The sequence below is a fragment of the Micropterus salmoides genome, unplaced genomic scaffold, assembly GCF_014851395.1.
Source record: "Micropterus salmoides isolate LMB-PRFRI ecotype aquatic unplaced genomic scaffold, ASM1485139v1 Ms_hic_scaffold_15, whole genome shotgun sequence".
Lineage (NCBI taxonomy): Eukaryota > Metazoa > Chordata > Actinopteri > Centrarchiformes > Centrarchidae > Micropterus > Micropterus salmoides.
Genome location: NW_024040596.1, coordinates 24,062,835 through 24,084,818, shown reverse-complemented (window position 1 = coordinate 24,084,818; position 21,984 = coordinate 24,062,835). Strand labels below are relative to the sequence as shown.

Sequence of the window (21,984 nt, the reverse complement as noted above, 5' to 3'; positions counted from 1 at the left end):
CTCGCAATTTAACTCCATCTGATAGGGGTTAGCTAGGCCTCTCACACAATGTTCCTCTCTGACTGGGGCTGACTGGAGAGGTGCGTCAGTTCAAACACTAATTCAGGATTAAGACTTTTGCTATTTTTGTGCAGGAAAAGGCAACACAAAATATGCAGAAAGCTTCAAGGGTGGTGTTGGTTTTTCATGTAGAGGGGTTAAAAGAGCATTTCCCCTTGAGCATCAGTAGCATGTTATATTTAGACTTTCATCTTATTAACCGAGCAGAAAAGTTCTTGAGGCAGACGCTGTGACTGAACAGGTTTGTATATGCATCATATAAGAACTTAAGCCTGTTTGGCTTAGCTTCCAGTTGCAGTCATGAGAATAATTCAGCAGCCTGATGTTATCAGTCGATTTTTAGCAAAGGTCTTTTTTTCCCCTCAGTTCTGTATCTTTATTGGTAATAAAGTAAGCCTAGTCATTTTCTTTCAAGGATATTAAAATGACTGGGGGCCTTGAAGACGCAGGTTTGGGTTTTGGGGGGGGGTGTTAGTGTGAGTGTAAGATCTCGTTTAGGGCCCCAAAATATACAGAAAGTACCCTGATTTTTAGTTTAGCGCAAATATATCAGTATCAGCATATAAGTCGGCCAGAAATAATAAACTGCAGTGCAGAAATGCCAAAGATGCATTTATGTTTGAGGTCATTTAGAAATTGTGGACAAAGTTAGTTCACCAGAGAGTACTGACAGGTTTACTTTTCGACTTTAAAATGTCCCGCTCAGTACTTATGTTGGTTACAATTCCAAAATTAGGAAAAAAATGTGTCCTTATGTATTTATTAGGGTTAGGGGTATATATACTGTATATATTGGATACATGTTTTTTTACTCAATTGTCAGTATCACTAAGTTCAGACTAGGCAGCAGAGTTGAGAATGAAATGAGACGTAGAGGACCGCGGTCCTACCATTTGTTGATGCATCTTTTTGGAGGAATTCAGAGAGCGTTTCAAATACAGAGGAATTGTTCAGAATGTGATTTCATAGAGAAATTAATGGAAGATAGGATTTTTTTTAAGATGGCTAATCAAGCATCTCTAAGTTTGAATCTTCTTTCATCTTCGTTGGATGGATTGCCATCAGGTTTTTTTTTTGCAGACATTCATGGGCTCAAGAGAAGCTGATTGTACATTTCACTGTAATGAGATTTGTCCTTATGGTGTAAGAATTCAGATTACAAGCCACTTTTATATCTGGTTTTAAAGTTCAACAACTTATGAGTGAAATTTGATTTAAGCGTATCCATGCCTGTCACATCGTGCTTCATGGTATGATGTAATGATAAAAATGTCTTTTTAAATTAAGAAATTTAATTACAGCCAGTCTTCTTAACATCTTGTACTCTGCGTACTGTACTATGAGTGCAGAAATACCATAAAAATAACCTCAGATGCAGCTGTGGAAAACTGCTCAGGGGTCAAGTTGCCCATGAGTTTTGGTTAAGGATCAGTTTTCATGCCTGTTTCCAAACCTCAACAACCAGCGGGTAAACTGGAAAGTGACCCCAGTTTAGCCTCAGCCTCACCCTGGAGAGTGGAAACTGTCCCTCCTGAGGCCAAAGCACGAGGTTGGGTTTGAATCGAAAATGGAAAAGAAGCATTTTGGACTTTCTTAAACTTTTCAAGAGAAGGAAAATTTTTACTGCTGAATGTAATGCAGATGAATTCAGAAATTCACAAGACATCATTGCTGTTTTATTAAGAAACTACACAAGATGCAGTTTTCATTTGGCTCACTCTGATTCTCCCAACAGAAATATTCATTTTAATGATTTAAAAATAGTATTTGGCGCTATCTTTATTTATATCACAATCAGTAGTAGGTCAGATCTTATCCATAGGTCATAATTTATTATCTGCATTCCCAGGATTGAAATCGAGGACTCTGAGGCGATGGGCATCTCCAATATCATCTCCAATCTGATCACCATGTTTCCCCGGAGTATTTTAACAGCACTGCCCAGCGACCTCTTCACCTCCTTCATCAACTGCCTCACGCTGCTTACCTGCTCGTTTGGACGCAGTGCAGCCCTAGAGGAGGTGGTGAGTAATAACACTTTCATCTGCCTCTCAAAAATCATTGTATCAACCAACCATTCTCTCCTACTGATCATAAATAAAATTTGATTTTCTAAATCATTTGTTCCCGCCATTTTGGCCTGAGACTGTTGCCGGTGTCAGTAGTCTACAAGTTATGACCAGTTCATCCAAATAATGATTTTCTTTGTTCTGTTTACTTCAAGGTTTTTACACTCTAGAAATTCTTAGAGTAGAGCGCTTCTGATCACAAACTGACTGTGAAAGAACCAAAAATTCCCACGTAATGTTGATTATATGTACTCACTTTGTACGACACTTTGAAGGTCTCAGGGCCGAATGGTTGGAAAGAAATTGACTACAAGTTATTAACATTGTGCACGATTTTTTTAAAACTCTTTCTGTCATATTTACAGTATTTAAAAAATTATCAAATAATTCAGAAGAAAAAATAATTATTTGGTAACCCCTCAGATTTATCTTGGAGATGGCTATTGTTGACTTGATGCTTATTACATAATATTGCATTAAGGTGATTAAAGTGTATCTGCTATATGTGGAATCCTTATTGCACGTCACATCTATGGCCAGAGTACAACATATGTTTTTGGAGCGGCGAACCATCGCTCATCAATATCAAAATGATATTACAGTTATGAGATAATTACATTTTGAATAGGTATGACCTGAACTTACACACTGATAGAAAAAGTTATACAACATTTTTTTGGAGTCTAGTCTCTCTGGCCTGGTTTTGTCATCAGTGAAATTCTTTGAAAACCTCATAATTTTATTTTCATTTACTAACATCTTTGATGACACACATCACCCACCTGTCAACCAGATATGTGAATATTGTTATTATGAAAATTTTTGTCTTAGCTAAAGTCCATTTGCTCTTTCTTTCCTCGCTCAGCTGGATAAAGACGATATGGTTTACATGGAGGCCTACGACAAGCTGCTGGAGTCGTGGCTGACGCTCGTCCAGGACGAGGAGCATTTTCCGCGCGGCTGCTTCGTCCAGCCGGCAGTCCAGGTCTTCAACTCATACATCCAGTGTCACTTGGCTGCTCCTGACGGCACCCGGAACCTGGTGAGACAACTGCGTTTCACCTCTCGTTATTAATAAACACAGTGTATTTTACTGAAGGAAGGAAAGTCCGTTTAAAAAAAGTTGAAAGCAGAAAAAGTGTTTAGGGATAGAAGCGAATAACTCTGCTCATTTCAGCATATCTTATTATACAGGATCTGCATTCTTTAGTTTTAGTGTACATGCAGAGCGTTAGAAGTGTGTTTTCACATTTCTACATCAATATGGACATAGCCACGCTCTATCCTCCTCCTCTTGACACAGTTTTCTTTCACACTTTCTCTTTGCAATTCACAAAACCTTGAACCACGCTCACCTTCCCACCCCTCAGTCAGTGAACGGCATATCGTCTCACGAAGAGGAAGAGATCAACGAGCTGCAGGAAGACGATAGAGAGCTGTTCTCTGATCAGCTGTCCAGTATTGGCATGCTGGGGCGTGTGGCCGCTGACCACTGTATCCCCCTGCTCACAAGGTAAACGAATTAAACTTACCAAATAGTTTGAGTCATTTTCCTTGTGTGTGGTTTTTTTTTTTTTTCTATCTATATACTGAAAATACACAGAGAAATGTAACAGTTGTTTTTGTGACATACATTTTATTAGTGACTCAAAAGTGCAATAAAAATGTGGCATAGCTAGTTTTCAGTTTTTTGTATGTTTGACCTTTTGTAAACATCTATATACAGTTTGCATTAGTATAAATTAATTTGAGGTTTAGTGTGATCTTGACTGTTAGCAGAAACTATTTGTGTTTCCCATGTTGACATTTGTTTTATGATATCGTCCTGTAGCCTTCTGGAGGACCGGGTGACACGGCTGCACGGTCAACTCCAGAGGACGCACCATCACCTCATGGCTTCATCTGACCCTGGATCAGTGGACCGCAAAGTCCTGGATGACCTCTATGAGGACATCCACTGGCTCATACTGGTCTCAGGTCAGCAACCATACATAAAAAAAGGACAGTTTCCTGGATTGGCACAAGAAGAATTGGGACTTACTTGCAGATGTTCCCTTTTCATTTTCATGTTTCTGACTGCACACCTGTTTGGTCACTCAGGATTTTATTGTTCATTAGCAGTTAATTTTATCTCTCTCTACATGGATTAGATGTGAGATGGTATTACCGTTGTGTTTAAGTAGCTGAGTGCAACATTTTAAATATTTTTTTTTCAATTTGAATTACTGGAAGGTATAATAATATTTACAGTAAAATAATAACTTAGTAGTTACTGTAGAAAAAAAGCAATATAATTAAACTAAAGTGGCAAAAGTCATTATCTATAAATATACATTTAAACTGGATTACAGTCAAGTATAATGGGATCCCAAAATACATAGGAGGTTTCCATAAAGCTTCACATGGTTTAAAAAACAAATGCTCACAAAGTACTGAAAGTTGAAAGCCGTATGATGTTGTAAAATACTGGAATATGGCTTATATCGCTTTTTTTATAGTGTTCACAAATTACTTTTCCAGCGCAGTATATACCACTTGACAGACTTTATTTGTGAACAAGACAGAAGAACTGAATTACACCCAGTTCTGTTGGTCTGTGTTAATGAAATATTGTCTGAATCAGCATCATTAAAGGCGTAAAACCTTATGCCTACTGGGAGATACTACACAAATTACCCTACCAAATAAATATAAAAACCCACTACTGGTTTCTCTAGCTGTTGCTAAGAAAGTAATCTTTCAAAATTGAAAATCCAATTCTTGTCACATCACTCACTGGATTAATTTACTTACAGAAAACATTTCGTTAGAAAAAATAACAGCTTATAAAACAAGCAATTATCAGCTTTTAATGAAACCTGGGATACATTCTTAACTTTCTTTAACTCAAATCTACCCCTCGATTAAGTCCTCATACATCTCCACAGACCTCTGCTATAACATCTATTTCCTAAACAATACAACACCACTATATCTAACTAGGAGGCTATATTCTCATCCTCCAATCTTCTATTCTGTTTCTCGTCCATCATTATTTTCTCTTCCTATTTTTTCTCTGTCTCTTATTTTACCCTCATATTACATAACTATTACTATACTATTATACCACTAATGGACTCTAACTAAATTCCTTTTTTTGTTACAGGGGTATATGTTATACATACAGTTGATGTCAGCCATAACAATAATGATAGCAGCCGGAATGGATTAGCAAGCAGGGGCAAGGGCAAAACTAAATAGAATAAAAACTGATACCGTATTAAAATAAAAATAAAACGTTATTATTATTATTAATATCATATTATATTTCTATATAGACTAATTGCAGCTGCTGTTATTGTTCTCGTTGCTGTCCTTATTATCAATATTAATATCTGTTATTGTCATAGTTTTTCATCCTGGTTGGTGCCGATATTAAGTATATACTATAATTAACACTATTATCAATAACAATATAATTTATCAAGTATGTTATATATTATATAATAATTCAGTATCATGTATCTTAAAAATACATTTTTAGAGATGATGTTGATGGTGTTAAAAGTTGCCAATCAATGATGATATGCTAATATTATTGTTAACATTAGCAATATTTAATATTATTTTAATGATTGCTTAAATATATTATTTGTATTTAAAAAGCTTCTTCTTCTTCTTCTATATTTATTTCTACATTTATAATGCATTCTATTATTAATGTCAGTGTTATTGGGGAATGGAACAGTATATCTAATAGCATAATTGATACTATCATCATTAAGCATACTCTCCCTATTAATACATTACAATTACAGTTATTTTCATCACATACTGCTGTGTCTGTTAAATAGAATTAGAATTAACAAGCAACACACAATACCTACATGCATACACTTTTTTTTCTGCCCCCTATTCATTCACTTATGCACTCATAGTTTATTTATTTATTCAGTTATTTATTTAGTGTTTGTTTTTATTTATTTAATTATTTTTTACACAAGGAATAATAATAATCACATACACAAATTGCCTTTAAACATCTTCAATATCCAACATGCTGTTATGTCCAACTGTGCACAGTTGTTTCTCGTTTCTGTTTTTGTGTATTTTCACGAAATACTGTTGTGTCTGTTGGGTATTTCACCTGTTACGTGTTGCATCATATAATAATTTTTTTTTTTAAAGGTGTAAAAACAGGCTATAATGTGCCGTCTGTGTCTCTCGCCTGCACTTTCCAGGGTATTTACTAGCAGACGATCCTCAGGGCGAAACCCCATTGATCCCCTCAGAAGTAATGGAGTTTTCCATCAAACACTCGACAGAAGTGGACATCAACACAACGCTGCAGATCCTAGGATCACCAGGGGAGAAGGCCTCATCCATACCGGGCTGCAACCGCACAGACTCAGTCATCAGGTACTAAATAAACAAAGTTCACATTTTGGCAATAGGAAGCAAATTGATTTGTAACTATAGTATAATTGTGTTCTATAATTTTACTTCTTTTAGTCATGAATTTCCAGAAAGTGAGTTTAAGGCTTTTCTCACATTTTGCCATTAAAACATCTAGATTATTTGGATGGAGCAACTTGGACATTTTGTATTTTGCATTGCACAAAAAAACATGTTGTAAGTGCTGTTTGTTTCTTTTGTTCTGTGTCAGGGTTCATGAGCTTGTAAGCAATGTATTTATCCCTTTTTGGGTTTGAACGTTTCGTAGGGACTGAAACTACTGAAAGGTGGGTTAGTTCCTTCACACTAAAACACTATCTGAATGTGCAGCCAGTAAAACACAGTAACTAAGGCTACGTTCAGACTGCAGGCCAGTGTGATCCAAATCTGATATTTTTGCCCATATGTGACTCAGATCTGATCTTTTTATGTGTGAACAGGCCAAGTCACGTGGAATCTGATCTTTTCCAGTTCAGAATTGGACCACTCCCATATGTAGTCCAAATCTCATACAGATCAGATCTTTTTAAATGCGACCTCAGTCTGGACAATTAGGTCGGAATTGATGCGACTTTGACATCACTCTAGAGAAGCTGTTCTGCTGTAGACGGAGCCGCGGTGAACGAAGAAGCTCCACTTAAAGCTCCACTTAAAGCCATTATTAAACATGTGGCTCTCTTCCTCCTCTACCCTGCAATCATCTGCTCACAAATTCCCTTTCTTACACCTGAAATCCACCGGACTGGTCTGAGCGGACACAGTGGGGGGAGAGAGAGTTGTGGGGCAGTTGCGTTGTAAAGCGCCAGAAACCGTAATAAAAAGAACAGAAAGTTGTGAACGTTTGTCATAATTCTGGAGAAATGTGACCTGTGAGAGGACAATAAAAAACATCAGTCTCCCGTGAGCTAGCCGGAGCAAACCTCTGTTGCTCCTTGTTTACTTCTGTAGCCTGCAACAGCGTGCTGCATGTGCAGTCATGTTATTCTTCTGTACATGCGGGTTACGTTCAGGCCACGGACAATTCACACTGGAGTCTGATATGGGCCACATTTAAACAGTAATGTGAACTGTCAAACAAAAAAAATCGGATCTGGGAAAAAAATTGGAATTGGAGCATTAAGGCCTGCAGTCTGAACGTAGCCAAAGATCCTCTCACTGTGGTTTATAAAACTATATAACATGGGCTCATTTTCTGTGTAAGGATGAGATACATGGAGATGTCTCATCCTTACACTTCAGAACCTGAGCTTCCTCTAACCTAACCTATGTTTTTCCAGAGCCCAAGGTGACCCCCTCAAATTGCGTAGTTTATCTTACCAGCGGTCCAAAAATATTCAATTTACAATAATATAAAACTGAAACAAGAAGCAAATCCTCACATCTTAGAAGCTGAAAATAGTGAATGTTTGATGTTTTTGTGGTAGATTAATTATCTACTGATTGATATGAGGCCATGGTGACCTACACAAGACACTGTCACACACTCTTACATTCAGATAGTTAGTTGAGCATCTGCCAGAAAAATATTTGAAAATTTTATAGGCTGAATGATTAATCAGTTAATCAAAGAAAAAGAAAAATTGGAGGAGATTTATCAGTAATAAAAATAACTAGTTAGAATCGGAGCCTGCATTTCCAAATTCCAAACACAGTTTCTGTAATCAGCTGCTGTTAAAAAAAGTTTTCTACTATACCAAAGCTCAAAATGACAAAAATGTAACTGCAGGGTGGTCAAAGGAGTTGCTGATCAATAAAATCATTGAACGATTATTTCCCCAAGGGCTGACATTTCTAACTTTTCAAAACAAATTTTCAGCCAGTACTTTCTGTAAAAGCAGAAATGTGTGTTCATCACTGTGGCATTTTATAAAACACAGCCTCTCTTGTTGCTGCATTGCATTGTGGTCTGTTTCTGCTGCTGTGGGATTAGACGTTGTTCTTCTCGTGAACAGTGGGTTCCCCCCCCGTGTGGTTGTTGAACGTTGGTACAAAATTATTGCTCTAAAAATACACCAACATATAATAAAATTGACTCCGGGATGCAAAGCGTATCTAGCTGCTGTGATCAGATGGGATTTATTTTTCAACATCAATTAATTGTGCGGCCCGACAGTATGTGACTATGGCAATTCAAGGCTGCTGGCAGTCACACTGGATGCTTGTCTGTGTGTGTGTGTGTGTGTGTGTGTGTGTGTGTGTGTGTGTGTACAGATAATCACTGTGACAACAATAGATAGTCACAGCAGCCAGTGACATTGTCTATTGAAGGTCATTGAGCCCCTGTGTTTTCTAGAGTGTGTGCGTGTGTAAGGGGGGAGTTGACAATAATGACAGAGGATTGCAGAGACGAGTGACCAACGGCATCAAGTTTCCTAATAGCGAGTGGACGACCCCAGCCCCGTAAATGTCAACATGGTTTTGTGTTCTGCAAACAATGTGAAACTGTGCTCTGTCCTCAACCTAGGGGGGCGGACCCAGAAGCTGCTTTAAGCCTTTTGTCTCTCTGTCCTTTAGATACTGTGTGACATTGTGAAGCCCACTCTTTCGCACACAAAATGCATCAAGATGATGACTATATAATCTTCTAAGGTTTGATTATATAGTTTTAAGAGTTTGTGATTTGACCTGAAATCAAAATCACAATTAACTGTCACATTTCCATCCAATAAATAAAAGTCTTAATTACACCTCTGCACAAGAGTCTCGCCCTTGCAGTGTACCGTTATGTTCTATATTATCTTGACTTAAGCAAAAGTTACTGACATGGCGTTATTGTTTTGAGCCAGCTCAATATCATTAATTTGCACCTGCTCTTCCAGCTGCAATTTATCCCGAGTTCAGATTTGAGTTTTTTTTATTTAAGTACAAGCAACAGATACACACCACTATACAATAATGACAAAACTATGGCACCCGGCACGAGTTAAATGCAGAGGATTCTGGTCATAAGGACCACAAGACATTTTTGAAAAAATACAAATAAATATAAAATCTTCAAATCTTTCAAAAAAAAAACTGTTCATGAAAATGTGATCTTTACTAGTTTTCTTTTTCACTTAAGCATTGACATGGTTTATATAATGCTCCACTGTGGGCCTGATTTGCCACATAAAGGCATGAAAGCAGTTCCAAAACAGACATGAGTGGGTGTAGAAGTTGAATTTGATGTACTACATGATTCTTGCAGTCCTTGTGTTGTATCTGCATGGTTTAATCTCTGTGGGACGATTACAGAAGATTACGCGATCACACGTCTGTTGGCATTGTCCATTTTTTTCCATCGGACGATCTGTGCAGACCTCTTGCAGACATAAGCAGATGACAGAACTGGCATTACGCTGACCATTCCTGATGCAGAAATTATAGATGTGGCTTTACTGTTGCCTTTATTGTGATTTTGAAACCAGAATGATTTTATAGTGTCTCTATCTTGTCATGAGCTTGTTTGTATTATCTAATCAGTTTCAGGCAATATTAATTTACCGTCTCTTCTCAACTACTACACCCCTGTTCTCTTTCCTTCTCAGTGTTTTATCTGCTACTTGTGTTGTCCTCTCTGTCATCTTGTCTTCATATTCCCATGTTTCTTCTTGCCATATTTCAACTTTAAAATCCAACTGCTCTCTTTTATATTTTTCTGTCACAGGTTGCTGTCAGCGGTGTTGCGGACATCAGAGGTTGAGTCCAGGGCAACGAGAGCGAGTCTGACAGGGCTTCTGAGCCCACAGATGGGGAAGGACATCATGTGGTTCCTCAGACGATGGGCCAAGACGTACCTGCTGATGGACGAGAAGCTCTACGAGCAGGTATGAAACTTTCTGCTCCTCTCGTGGTCCCGCATAGCTGACATACCTCTAAATAACATCATACATAAATCTCCACACATCCCATCTCTGTCAGCAGTCACACTGCACTATGTCTTCGGTATAACTTTTCTCCATATTATCAGTAAACTAAATGTTTCTCCTCCTAACTGTTTTTTCCTGTGTTCCCTCAGATCAGCATCCCCCTGAGCACAGCGTTTGGTGCAGACACTGAGGGAGCCCAGTGGATTGTGGGATATCTTCTGGAGAAGGTGATCAACAACCTGTCAGTGTGGAGCTCAGAGGCTGAGCTGGCCAACGACACCGTGGAGCTGCTGGTGACGCTGGTAGAGAAGAGGGAGAGGTGAGGACACTGGTGAAGGGCTGCAACAATTAGTCATTCGGCAGAAAATTAGTTAGTGCCTGTTCTCTGGTTGCAGCTACTGAACATCTTTGGGTTTTGGATTGTTAGTCAGATACTTGTGATGGCCATTTTATAGACCAGGGGTCGGCAAATAAGTCTGGCATCGGGCCAGATTTTTTTTTAAGTCATTAGATGGCGGCCCGAGATATCCTAACTTGTATTGCGTAGTTCTATACTGCAACCAATAGCATTTTTGATTGTTACTCCAATATACAGAATAGTTTTAAGCCTCTCGGCTTCCATTTGATATTGGATATAACAATTTTAAAAGGGAAATCTATTGATCTGGTTACTACTCATCATGTTGTAACTGTTGTATGAAAACTTTTATCACCAAAATATCAGCTTTTCATGAACTACACTTTTGGGGTAAGTGAAAATGCATTCTTAAATTATGAGTGTGTTCAGAATGATTTAAGAAGCATTTTCTTTCAGGTAAAATTAAATCATGGTTAGAGCAATATGCAAGACATGGCATCAAAAACAAGATAGCAAAAAGAAGAAAAAGAAACAAGCATTATGTATAATAAATAAAAAAAGATACGGCATTGCTTTGTAAAAGTGATCATAGTCAAAAAGGTTTGGAACCATTGTTCTGAGGCCTTTTGAGTAATATCTGTAAAATCTAGCTGGGGGTCACATCAGACACTACCACACCCCAGACTCTAACAGACACTCTGCCTCATTGTCTGCTCAGGGCCAACATCGTGGTAAAGTGTGAGAGCTGGTGGAGCCTGGCGAAGCAGTTTGCCAGCCGCAGCCCACCCCTCCACCTGCTGTCCAGCTCCGTGCAGAGGTCTCTGATGAAAGCTTTGGTCCTGGGAGGCTTCGCACACATGGACTCTGATGCCAAACAGCAATATTGGGCTGAGGTAATGTGTGTATGACGGTGTATAGTCGATCGATTACTTGTTTATAATTCTTTTAGCAAGAAAAAAATCACTTCCAGCCAGAATTTGATGCTTTTATGAGTGTACATCATTGTAAGTTTAATATATTTGGGTGTAGTTTGCATGTTCTCCCCATTTTTGCGTGTCTTTCGGATGCTTCGGCTTCCCCTACCATCAAAAATATGTTACGTTGGGTCACCCCTTGACCAACACTCTGGCTTAGAATTGGAGTTGCTCCCCAGGTGCAGTAGCTGCTCACAGCTCTTAATGCTAAGGATGGGTTACAAAGCAGAGAATAAATTATAAATTCACTAGATGTTGTACTGTGTATGATTGCATATGTGACAATCAACTCGATTTGATTTTGATTGATAATGAAAATACCATATAACAGGCCTGTAATAATTAACCTTCAGTAAGTACTTACTAAACTATTTAATACAGACCAATATGCTGCAAAAATATATTTAAAAAACTCAATCAAAATGACACTTGGTGGTAACACTGGGCTTATTAATAAGCGGTACAAGGGGGAAGCATCATGGAACTGTACTGATTCAATTCTCTGTGTAAGCTGTTGTTTAGTGCACCACATCTACTCGCAAGCTGGCAAACATGAGGCCTGTAAATGACATTAATTTGTTAAAAGTTAAAATGTCCGAACTGTTCTTTGAAGTTGTGTTCAAAAGATTTTTCTGATTCTAATTTCAACTTGGGGCTTATTTTTATAGCTTTGAATGTTCTGTTCTCAGCGGATCACACAGGTTGTAAACAAATCTCCAGGTTAGTTAGAATTATTTGAAAGAGAAGTAGTAATATTGTCACCCAAACTGTGTAAACATCACAGTTTTGGTGTGCAGTGAAGGATTATCATCAACATTTGAGGTGCTTTCACTTTCCTCTACATAAAGTGGTTTCTGACGGCTCCTTGTCTTATCCTGTTGGACCTTGTTGTAGCAGAGTTGCTGTGTTTCTAGATCTCAGCCATTACTTTAGTGAGTACAATATTATTTTAATTTTGGTGATCTTTTCTAAGACCCACACTGTAATTAACTGAAGTTATCCTTTAAGTTGGATTTAAGTTATAGAGCTCTGCAGACTCCAGTCAGATCCGACGAGGAGGAGTGATGGATGTAGTTGAGAATATTCCCCCGTGGAGTCTTTCTCCCGTGTGTATTACATGATCCTTTTCATGATCCTGGAGGCCTTTGTCTTAATAGGCTGACAGTAGTAAATGGGGGTGCAAAGCCACAATGACTCCAGAGTAATTACGGGGGGTGTACAAGTGAGACGGCAGCTGTTTGCTCCTGCAGCTGCTTTGTCTGAACTTGGATGGCTCTGTTGGAGGAGGAAGAGGAGAGATGGACCCAACAACTGATCAAACACTCCCTTGTTACATCTCTGCATTCCTCCTCTTTCCTCACATGCACCAAAAATTACTTTTATCCTGTTGACTCGAGTAACTTAGCTTTATTTTGACAGTAACTAAGTAAATTTACTCAAGTACAAATTTTCTTTTCATGCCAGTTTCTACTTTTACTCTACTATATCTAAATTGGGAAATATCGTACTTTTCACTTCACTAAATATATCTGACCGCTTGAGTTAATTTTCAAATCACAAAATTTTAAAAATATAATACTTTATGAATTAAATTACACAACAGTTAATGCAAGTAAAGCTCAAACGATTAACTCAATTAATCAAAAGGTCAACTGACTGAAAATTAAATGTTAGCTGTTTAGATTTCAAAGTAATTTTTCATGTAAAAACATTTAATATTTCCAGCAGGTTTGGACTGTTGGTTGGACTATAAAAGCATTGTGAAGGTGTCACTTTGGACTCTGGGTAATTGTGAAAGCATTTGTCACTATTTTCAGGATTTTTACAAACCAAACCATTAATCAATTGATAGAGAAAGTAATCAGCAGATTAATCCATAATGAAAATAATTGTTAGTTGCAGAAGTATAGCAGTCACAGGGATATAGCAGTGTCTTTCTGTATGAGTATTTTTACTCATGACTCATAGTTTGAGGCGAACACCAATCAGAAGTTCCAGTCTGTTTTGTTGCAGGTCTGTCCAAAGAAAGTAAGCTGCCTCTGAATATTAAAAACTGCCTCTTCAGTCCTGCCAGAGGAGCTTAACAGTGCACTGCAATTAAAGCAAAACATAAAATAGCCACATTAAACGCGTTACTTAGTTTCAAAATAAAGTGAAGGTAGTTGCTGAAATTTCTACTGGCTGCATCTGAATGTCTGGAGACCTGACAAATGTGGCGGATAAAACCGTGTGTCCCTTCTGAACACCTTACAGACATTTGTAAAGGCAACAGTCCATTTTGATTTGTAAATAAACTTCCTGTTTCTCTCCATTTGTCCGTCCATCCAGGTGCTTCACCCTCTCCAGCAGCGTTTCCTCAACCTCATCAACCAGGAGAACTTTGCCCAGATCAGCCAGGAGGAAGCTGTCAAACAGGAAATCGTCGCCACGTTAGAGGCGCTGTGTGGCATCGCGGAGGCGACGCAGATCGACAACGTGGCCTCGCTCTTCTCTTTTCTCATGGACTTCTTGTCCAACTGCATCGGCCTCATGGAGGTAAGAGCAGGTTAGGAAGGTGAATCAGAGTCAGTGAAAGGTAGCATGTGTGTTGTTCCCCTGTAGCTTAGAGTCAGGCAGTGACTCTGACAACGTTAGGTTAGAGGACTGATCTGAATGAAACAACAAGAAAACTCTCAATTCAAAGGTGTCTTACGTTACACAGTGAAATTAAAATGATGAAAGAGCCCTTCAAACGTTGGTCAGGGTGTAAACATTTGTGATTAAAGATGACCTTCGCATTTCATCTGACATTTGCTTTTGTTGCTCAGGTCTACAGCAACACGCCCGAGACAATCAACCTCATTATTGAGGTTTTTGTGGAAGTTGCTCACAAGCAGATCTGCTACCTGGGAGAGGTAAGTGACACATCTTACATGGTCTTCCACTGTTTCACCTGCAGATAGTAATGTTAAAACTATCTTGCAGGTGTTGATTTTCTGTAGCAGCTGCTTCTGTACACATAACTGTATGTATAAAAGCTGCCAGTGTTTAACACGTTTAAAAGATATTCATTAGTCAGTTTTCTTCCCACTATAGACATTGAACTGAAATTAATAATACGTTTGTAATTAATGAAACATTTGCTCAACAGAGCTGTGATCTTCTTATACGACGATGCAAGCATTTTGTAGGGCTTTGCATTGCTTAAAGTGCTCCTCTGATGTTTTTCTCGTGACTTTTTGGCTGTTTCTTGGTGTAAGATGATAATAATAGTCTGGCGTCAAGTTTAGCTGAAGATAAAGGCACAATTTTCATCAGGTGGTTCCTGATTGGGGAGAAAAATATTTATGCTTGAAGGAAATGGAAAAGGAAAGAGTTAGCTACACTAGACTAATTAAAAAGATTTTATGAGGCAAACTGGTGAGGAGATATCAGAGGATCCCTGGAAAATATAATAAGGAATTACAGGAATATACCAGATCTTTCACGTATTAAGAAAGAAAAATGTGGTAAAAGGTGTTTTATTTCAACTCTGGTAGGACAAAGACTGTCTAGGCATTTTCGTTTTGGTCACAGAAGCCACAAAACTCATGAATTTTGTAGAAACTCTTCGTGGCTTCAGGTTCCTCGTAGCTGTATGAGATGTAAGTGTCGCTTCTGTCTCCTCCTCTGTGCATCCAGACTAAGTCCATGAAGCTGTATGAGGCATGTCTGACGCTGCTGCAGGTCTACTCTAAAAACAACCAGAGCAGGAAGCGAAACGACGCCACGTCTGAGGAGGACCAGTACCAGGACCTGCTGCTAATCATGGAGCTGCTCACAAACCTGCTCTCCAAAGAATTCATCGACTTCAGCGACACCGGTGAATTGGCTGGATGTGTATTTAAATCCACAGCCAAGTTGAGTCCTTAGCCTTAGCCATGTGGCCTCAGTTGCTTAAGATTCAGTTTTGTTGTGTTCTAGATGAGGTGTTTCGAAACCAAGACCAGGGAACTACGGCGTCCAGTCGGACAGTATCCGCAGCAGATGTGGTTCTCTATGGTGTCAACATTGTTCTTCCACTCATGTCTCAGGACTTGCTCAAGGTAAAACTGCACATTTCTTGTCAGTGTTCCTCATCAAACTGGATCTGTTACGCTGACGTATTCTTTGAACTCGTGCCGATCTCGTTGTTTTCCAGTTCCCCTCTCTGTGTAACCAGTATTACAAGCTCATCACCTTCATCTGTGAGATCTTTCCAGAAAAGATCCCACAGCTACCTGAGGACCTCTTCAAAAGCCTCATGTTCTCCCTGGAGCTGGGAATGACCTCGTATCCTCCGCTGCTGTGTGTGAGACAGTGTGTGCACTTGTGCGGAATTGGTTTATGACTGTGCAGATTCACTTAGAGACGATTGATGCTCTTGTTGAGTCGCTTTCATAGCTGAATATTGAGAGTTAAGTTCAGACGGTTAGTGTCAAAATCTCGCTGAGATTCATGCTCTTCTTTTCCTTATCTCTGACCAGACGGCTTAAATTATATTTTTGTTCTTCTACTGCAGGTTGTTTATAGAACATTTAATATTTGAAGAACTTTGGCCGCTTCTGTTAAATGGAGAAGGGGATTTAATAGAAAAACATACTAACATTCCTCGTAGTGAGGTAGTATTTTGGTTTCTGTACTGAAACACTGGCAGTGTATCTGCAAAATTTCAAACCATACAAAGTCCTAGGAGCCTCTTAAAATAGATAAAGTAAATAGTCTTTCAAAGTCACAGTGTTAAATCACTATTTCACATACATCTCTCATATTATTACTAGTTTAGAACTAGACAAGTCTGTTCAGTAGAGATTATTTGCTTCAAAAAAGTTATTTCACACTGTAACGTTGCAGGTGCTCGGACCAAAACCTTACAGAACATATATTGTCAGATAGCCTGAATCTTAAAATGTGGCTGCAGCAGAGGAGAGTTTCACCTACTGATAATAATTACCTACATTTCTGGTCATCAGTGTTTAGATTTGTCACATATTGCCTCTTGCTTCCATCTGGAGCTGCCAGATGCGTTGCGGTGTGAGGGAGGAGCCCCTGTTCAGAAAAAAAGAAGCTAATTGTTATGTAGATTCTGCTTCTTAACGTCTGTGTTCAGGATGAGTTCAGAGATCAGCCAGCTGTGTTTGGAGGCTTTGTCTCCTCTGGCTGAGCAGTGTGCTAAAAACCAGGAGAAGGACACGCCTCTCTTCATCGCCACCCGTCACTTCCTCAAGGTATTACACACACACACACCTGGCTGGGCTGCATTTTTACCACAATAAAACATGTAAACGATGTGTAACGATCAAATCTGCCAGAACAAGACTTACAAAACACAACACAGAGTCAAAAGAATAAAGTACCATAGATTTTTGACAGTTAAGCAAAGACAACTTGATTTGAACAAATGTGTTTTTAGAAAGCTGCAATTGAAACAGAAGTGAAACATCAATACGTCTATGCTGTCGAACTGTAGAATCCATGTTCTTGAAAAACTAATTTTGATGTACACTTTTGCTTCATCATTTTTCCTTTTCACACCTTGTACTCTGTCGTCCGTGCCTCCAGTTGGTGTTTGACATGCTGGTCCTGCAAAAACACAACACAGAGATGACGGTGGCAGCAGGAGAAGCCCTCTACACACTCGTGTGCCTGCACCAGGTAAGTAAATAACACACACAACCTGCCAGCACCAGGATGCTCCTGTGGTTCAACCTGTTCATATCCAAAGGAGAAAGTCTGGGTTATTGCTGGTTGATAGTAAAAAAAATATAATACAAATGGGTAAGGTTAATATCGGAGATATTGGCTTATAGAAAGCTGGATAGTGCTCACTGAACAACTGGTTGGTTTGTTGCTTTGTAAAATTACCTGAAGGCTTTTTAGATTGGTCATTTAATGGTGGTCTGAGCTTTTGTGCTCTTTTGATGTGATTTATCCTGCAAGAGAGACAGAGATCTCATTTCTAAAGTTGTCCTCTTGTCAAATACAGAATTACAGGTGCTGGTCATATAATTAGAATATCATCAAAAAGTTGATTTATTTCAGTAATTCCATTCAAAAAGTGAAACTTGTATAATGTATACATTCATTCCACACAGACTGATATATTCCAAGTGTTAATTCCTTTCCATTTTGATGATTATAACTGACAACTAATGAAAACCCCAAAATCAGTATCTCAGAAAATTAGAATATTGTGAAAAGGTTCAATATTGAAGACACCTGGTGCCACACTCTAATCAGCTAATTAACTCAAAATACCTGCAAAGGCCTTTAAATGGTCTCTCAGTCTAGTTCTGTAGGCTACACAATCATGGGGAAGACTGCTGCTTGACAGCTGTCCAAAAGACGACCATTGACTCCTTGCACAAGGAGGGCAAGACACAAGAGGTCATTGCTAAAGAGGCTGGCTGTTCACAGAGCTCTGTGTCCAAGCACATTAATAGAGTCAAGGGAAGGAAAAGATGTGGTAGAAAAAAGTGTACAAGCAATAGGGATAACCGCACCCTGGAGAGGATTGTGAAACAAAACCCATTCAAAAATGTGGGGGAGATTCACAAAGAGTGGACTGCAGCTGGAGTCAGTGCTTCAAGAACCACCACGCACAGACATATGCAAGACATGGGTTTCAGCTGTCGCATTCCTTGTGTCAAGCCACTCTTGAACAAGACACAGCGTCAGAAGCGTCTCGCCTGGGCTAAAGACAAAAAGGACTGGACTGCTGCTGAGTGATCCAAAGTTATGTTCTCTGATGAAAGCAGATTTCATTTTCCAACAGGACTTGGCACCTGCACACAGTGCCAAAGCTACCAGTACCTGGTTTAAGGACCATGGTATCCCTGTTCTTAATTGGCCAGCAAACTCGCCTGACCTTAACGCTATAGAAAATCTATGGGGTGAAGAGGAAGATGCGATACGCCAGACCCAACAATGCAGAAGAGCTGAAGGCCACTATCAGAGCAACCTGGGCTCTCATAACACCTGAGCAGTGCCACAGACTGATCGACTCCGTGCCTCGCCGCATTGCTGCAGTAATTCAGGCAAAAGGAGCCCCAATGAGCTGTGCATGCTCATACAACATTTCTAAAAATCCTTTTTTTGTATTGGTCTTAAGTAATATTCTAATTTTCGGAGATACTGAATTTGGGATTTTCATTAGTTGTCAGTTTTAATCATCACAATTAAATGAAATAACATTTGAAATATATCATCTGTGTGTAATGAATGAATATAATATCCAAGTTTCCCTTTTTGAATGGAATTACTGAAATAAATCAACTTTTTGATGATTTGATTTATTTTGGGCTGAAACCCACCATCAAGGATAGACTTTATATTAATAGACAAATTTCAAGCAGTAACTTTGCATTGCTGGCTACCTAAACTGTGAAGACAGCCAAATATAACATGTTGAATGTCTCCACGAGAGGAGAAATCCTTCTATTAGCGGTCCAAGTTTTAAATATGACTAAACATCCTGTTTGGAAGACAAATTATAAAACTTAAAAAGAATTTAAGTTGATTTGAGATGTAAATACAACTTGTTTTCACACAGTATATTTATTAATCAAACAGGATTGTAGAAAATGTCAAGCTGTTATTTTTCAGTATGCAAGTAAAGATTAACAGTAACAATTTTCATAAAGGAGGTCTGACCTACTCTTAACACTGTCATGTAGTGGCCAGTCTGCGTCATAGCATATAACTCAGACAGCAGTACAACAGTACATAACTTGTGCAGAGTTTCAGTTAGAGATTAATACATATTCATAAAATACTGTAATGTAAACAAACTAACAAAATGAATTAAATAAATATGTAAATAATAAAACATCTTATTGCAGTTAAAAGTCATAAGAAGAGTCATCAGCTACTAACAGTGTTGTTGTCTCAATGAACGTTATGCTCACTATTTATGTTGGTGTATTTAGTTTTTAGTACCATTTTATTTATTGAGTTATTTTCCTGCTTCACTTTTATAGACTAGATTTGGTATGGATGTATTACCAAACATTTTTTGACAGATTCATATTTATGCATCTGATCAGTTATGCTTCTGTTCAGTTTCCCTGCTTGGCATCAATAAAGATGATCTTGTCTTAGTAATAATGATAGTTGATTAATGCTACTGAAACAAATTGCATACCCCAGCTTTAAATAATAAAAAGCCAATACTTGAATTTTGAGCTCAATATTTACATCTGATAACAAGCTGATTATTTAAGACATGATTTAAACAAATGTTTGGGCATTTTATGCCTTTTATTTTGAGATGACAGGAAATGGAAGGAGACTGTTGTTAAAGATCCTTTATATTTTATTTTTAGAGAATTGTGACATTATGTACAACATTTTACAGCTGAAAAATAAACTTGTCAGTGCTCTCTGGTGGAGAAACAATGTCATCAAGACACTTACAACTCAAATAATATTGGCTCTATTATTAAATCTCTGAGCTTTGACCCTGAGCTGGTGGCGTGTTCCTCCTCTCTGTCAGGCGGAGTACTCGGAGCTGGTGGAGACTCTGCTCTCCTCACAGAGAGACGCCGTCATCTACCAGCGGCTGGCAGACGCCTTCAACAAGCTGACGGCCAGCAGCACGCCGCCTACCATGGACCGCAAGCAGAAAGTCGCCTTCCTCAAGAGCCTGGAGGAGTTCGTGGCCAACGTGGGCGGCCTGCTCTGTGTGAAATAACCACTGGAAACCCCCTTCGCCTCAAATCATCGTTTTGAAAAGTAACCAATCAAAGACCCCCTCTGCTTCATCCCTAAGAACTATGGGTAGAGGCGACAGCTGGAAGCCTCTGAGGACTTCTCTGTCTCTCTACCTGCTGGGGAATCCATCTCATGCCTGAATGTTTACCCTGTTCTCACCTCCTCGGATTTCTTTTTTGTTTTGTTTTGGTTTTCCTCCCCTTCAGCATGATTGACAGACTTGATGATGGTGATGATGTGGTAACCACGTACACTGAAATGCAGAGCAGACGGACTCAGCCAGAGGATCCTGCCCTGCTGACTAAAAATGACGGAGCACTGACCACCATGATGACAAGAGGTGGAACAGCAGCTTATGTTGTTGACGCCGGTGTCCTCCCCCTCCAACACCTCATGTACCTGGAGGCCGCGCGTGCGCGCGCACACACACACACACACACACACACACACACACACACACAGTGACACTGAGAGTAAAACAAGTTGCTGTTTTTGGAGATGTTTTTTCCAGTGTGAGGTTTTGTAGTTGAAGGTATCAGAGGGGCCATTTTGTGTCAAGAATGTAATGGCAACCAAACCCCATGCACACAAATGCACACAAACACACACACAAACTTCTTTCTTTAAGTTTCCTTTCAGACACACAAGCACACAAGCCGCCCCAATCCTTCCCAGAGTGCCTTTGTTTTGTTGAGGGTTTTCTCTGTGTGTGTGTGTGTGTCTGTGTGTAAAAATCATGTCATACATCAACTGACAACAAATAACGACTGTGCCTGCCGTTCGCCAAGAATCCAGCGAATGAACACACACACACAGAAAAACATGGACACACACACACACACACACACACACACAGAATGTTGCCGTGACAGCAAAGGTTGTCTTTGGGGTTTGCCTCACAACACAGGAGGGATGTTTGTTTGGCGATGACAGAAAAGCAAAATCGGATTGTGTTTCTCAGAAATAAAAAAACATATATAAAATGTATGTGTTTTCAATTCAGAAACCGTGAGAGTTGTATGTCAAAGAAAAAAAAAAACATGACTGAAATGTTTTTATAAGCCTGCAGACAGCAGGAAGAGTTAGGAGTTCAACATTGTATGAATTCAGCTAAAGAGGGAGCACCTTTCTGTGACCTTTTTTTTTTTTCTTCTCTTTTCTTTGCGGCTTCTCTATTTGGATTGTAGTATTATGGTGCAGCCCCACCACCTCCAGACAGATCAGGGGCCCCCACCTCGAGTAGGATTCGGCTATTAAAGTTCAGCAGATTCATTTCAGTAGTATTTTTCTACAGCAGCACGTCCACCGTATCACTCTTCATCACACACTGGATTCACACAGAGACTGTTTGAGTTGAAGGACAGCAATAACAAACCAAATAAAAAGGAACAGAGCCACTTGTTGAAGCATTATGTTGGAGACAGAATCCTCCTCGTTCAGAGCACTATCCTGGTTATTGTAGAATGGCTGTTTTGTTAATGAAGTGTAAAAGTGTACATAAAGTTATTATATAAAACGTTCTGGCCAATGAA

General features: G+C 39.1%; 1 protein-coding gene across 1 annotated transcript in view; it reads left to right on the top strand.

Annotated features, from left to right (window-relative positions):
* Positions 1–21,984, top strand: part of xpo4 (exportin 4) — a 60,656-nt gene extending 38,672 nt beyond the window's left edge. The window contains exons 9-24 of the mRNA XM_038721168.1: positions 1,910–2,084; positions 2,995–3,171; positions 3,500–3,642; positions 3,961–4,106; positions 6,350–6,527; positions 10,210–10,369; positions 10,561–10,730; positions 11,488–11,662; positions 14,072–14,278; positions 14,551–14,637; positions 15,404–15,584; positions 15,686–15,807; positions 15,903–16,033; positions 16,851–16,968; positions 17,303–17,395; positions 20,235–21,984. Of these exons, the coding sequence (XP_038577096.1) occupies positions 1,910–2,084; positions 2,995–3,171; positions 3,500–3,642; positions 3,961–4,106; positions 6,350–6,527; positions 10,210–10,369; positions 10,561–10,730; positions 11,488–11,662; positions 14,072–14,278; positions 14,551–14,637; positions 15,404–15,584; positions 15,686–15,807; positions 15,903–16,033; positions 16,851–16,968; positions 17,303–17,395; positions 20,235–20,432 (2,461 nt within the window). The 3' untranslated portion in view covers positions 20,433–21,984. The remainder of the gene's footprint in view (positions 1–1,909; positions 2,085–2,994; positions 3,172–3,499; positions 3,643–3,960; positions 4,107–6,349; positions 6,528–10,209; positions 10,370–10,560; positions 10,731–11,487; positions 11,663–14,071; positions 14,279–14,550; positions 14,638–15,403; positions 15,585–15,685; positions 15,808–15,902; positions 16,034–16,850; positions 16,969–17,302; positions 17,396–20,234) is intronic.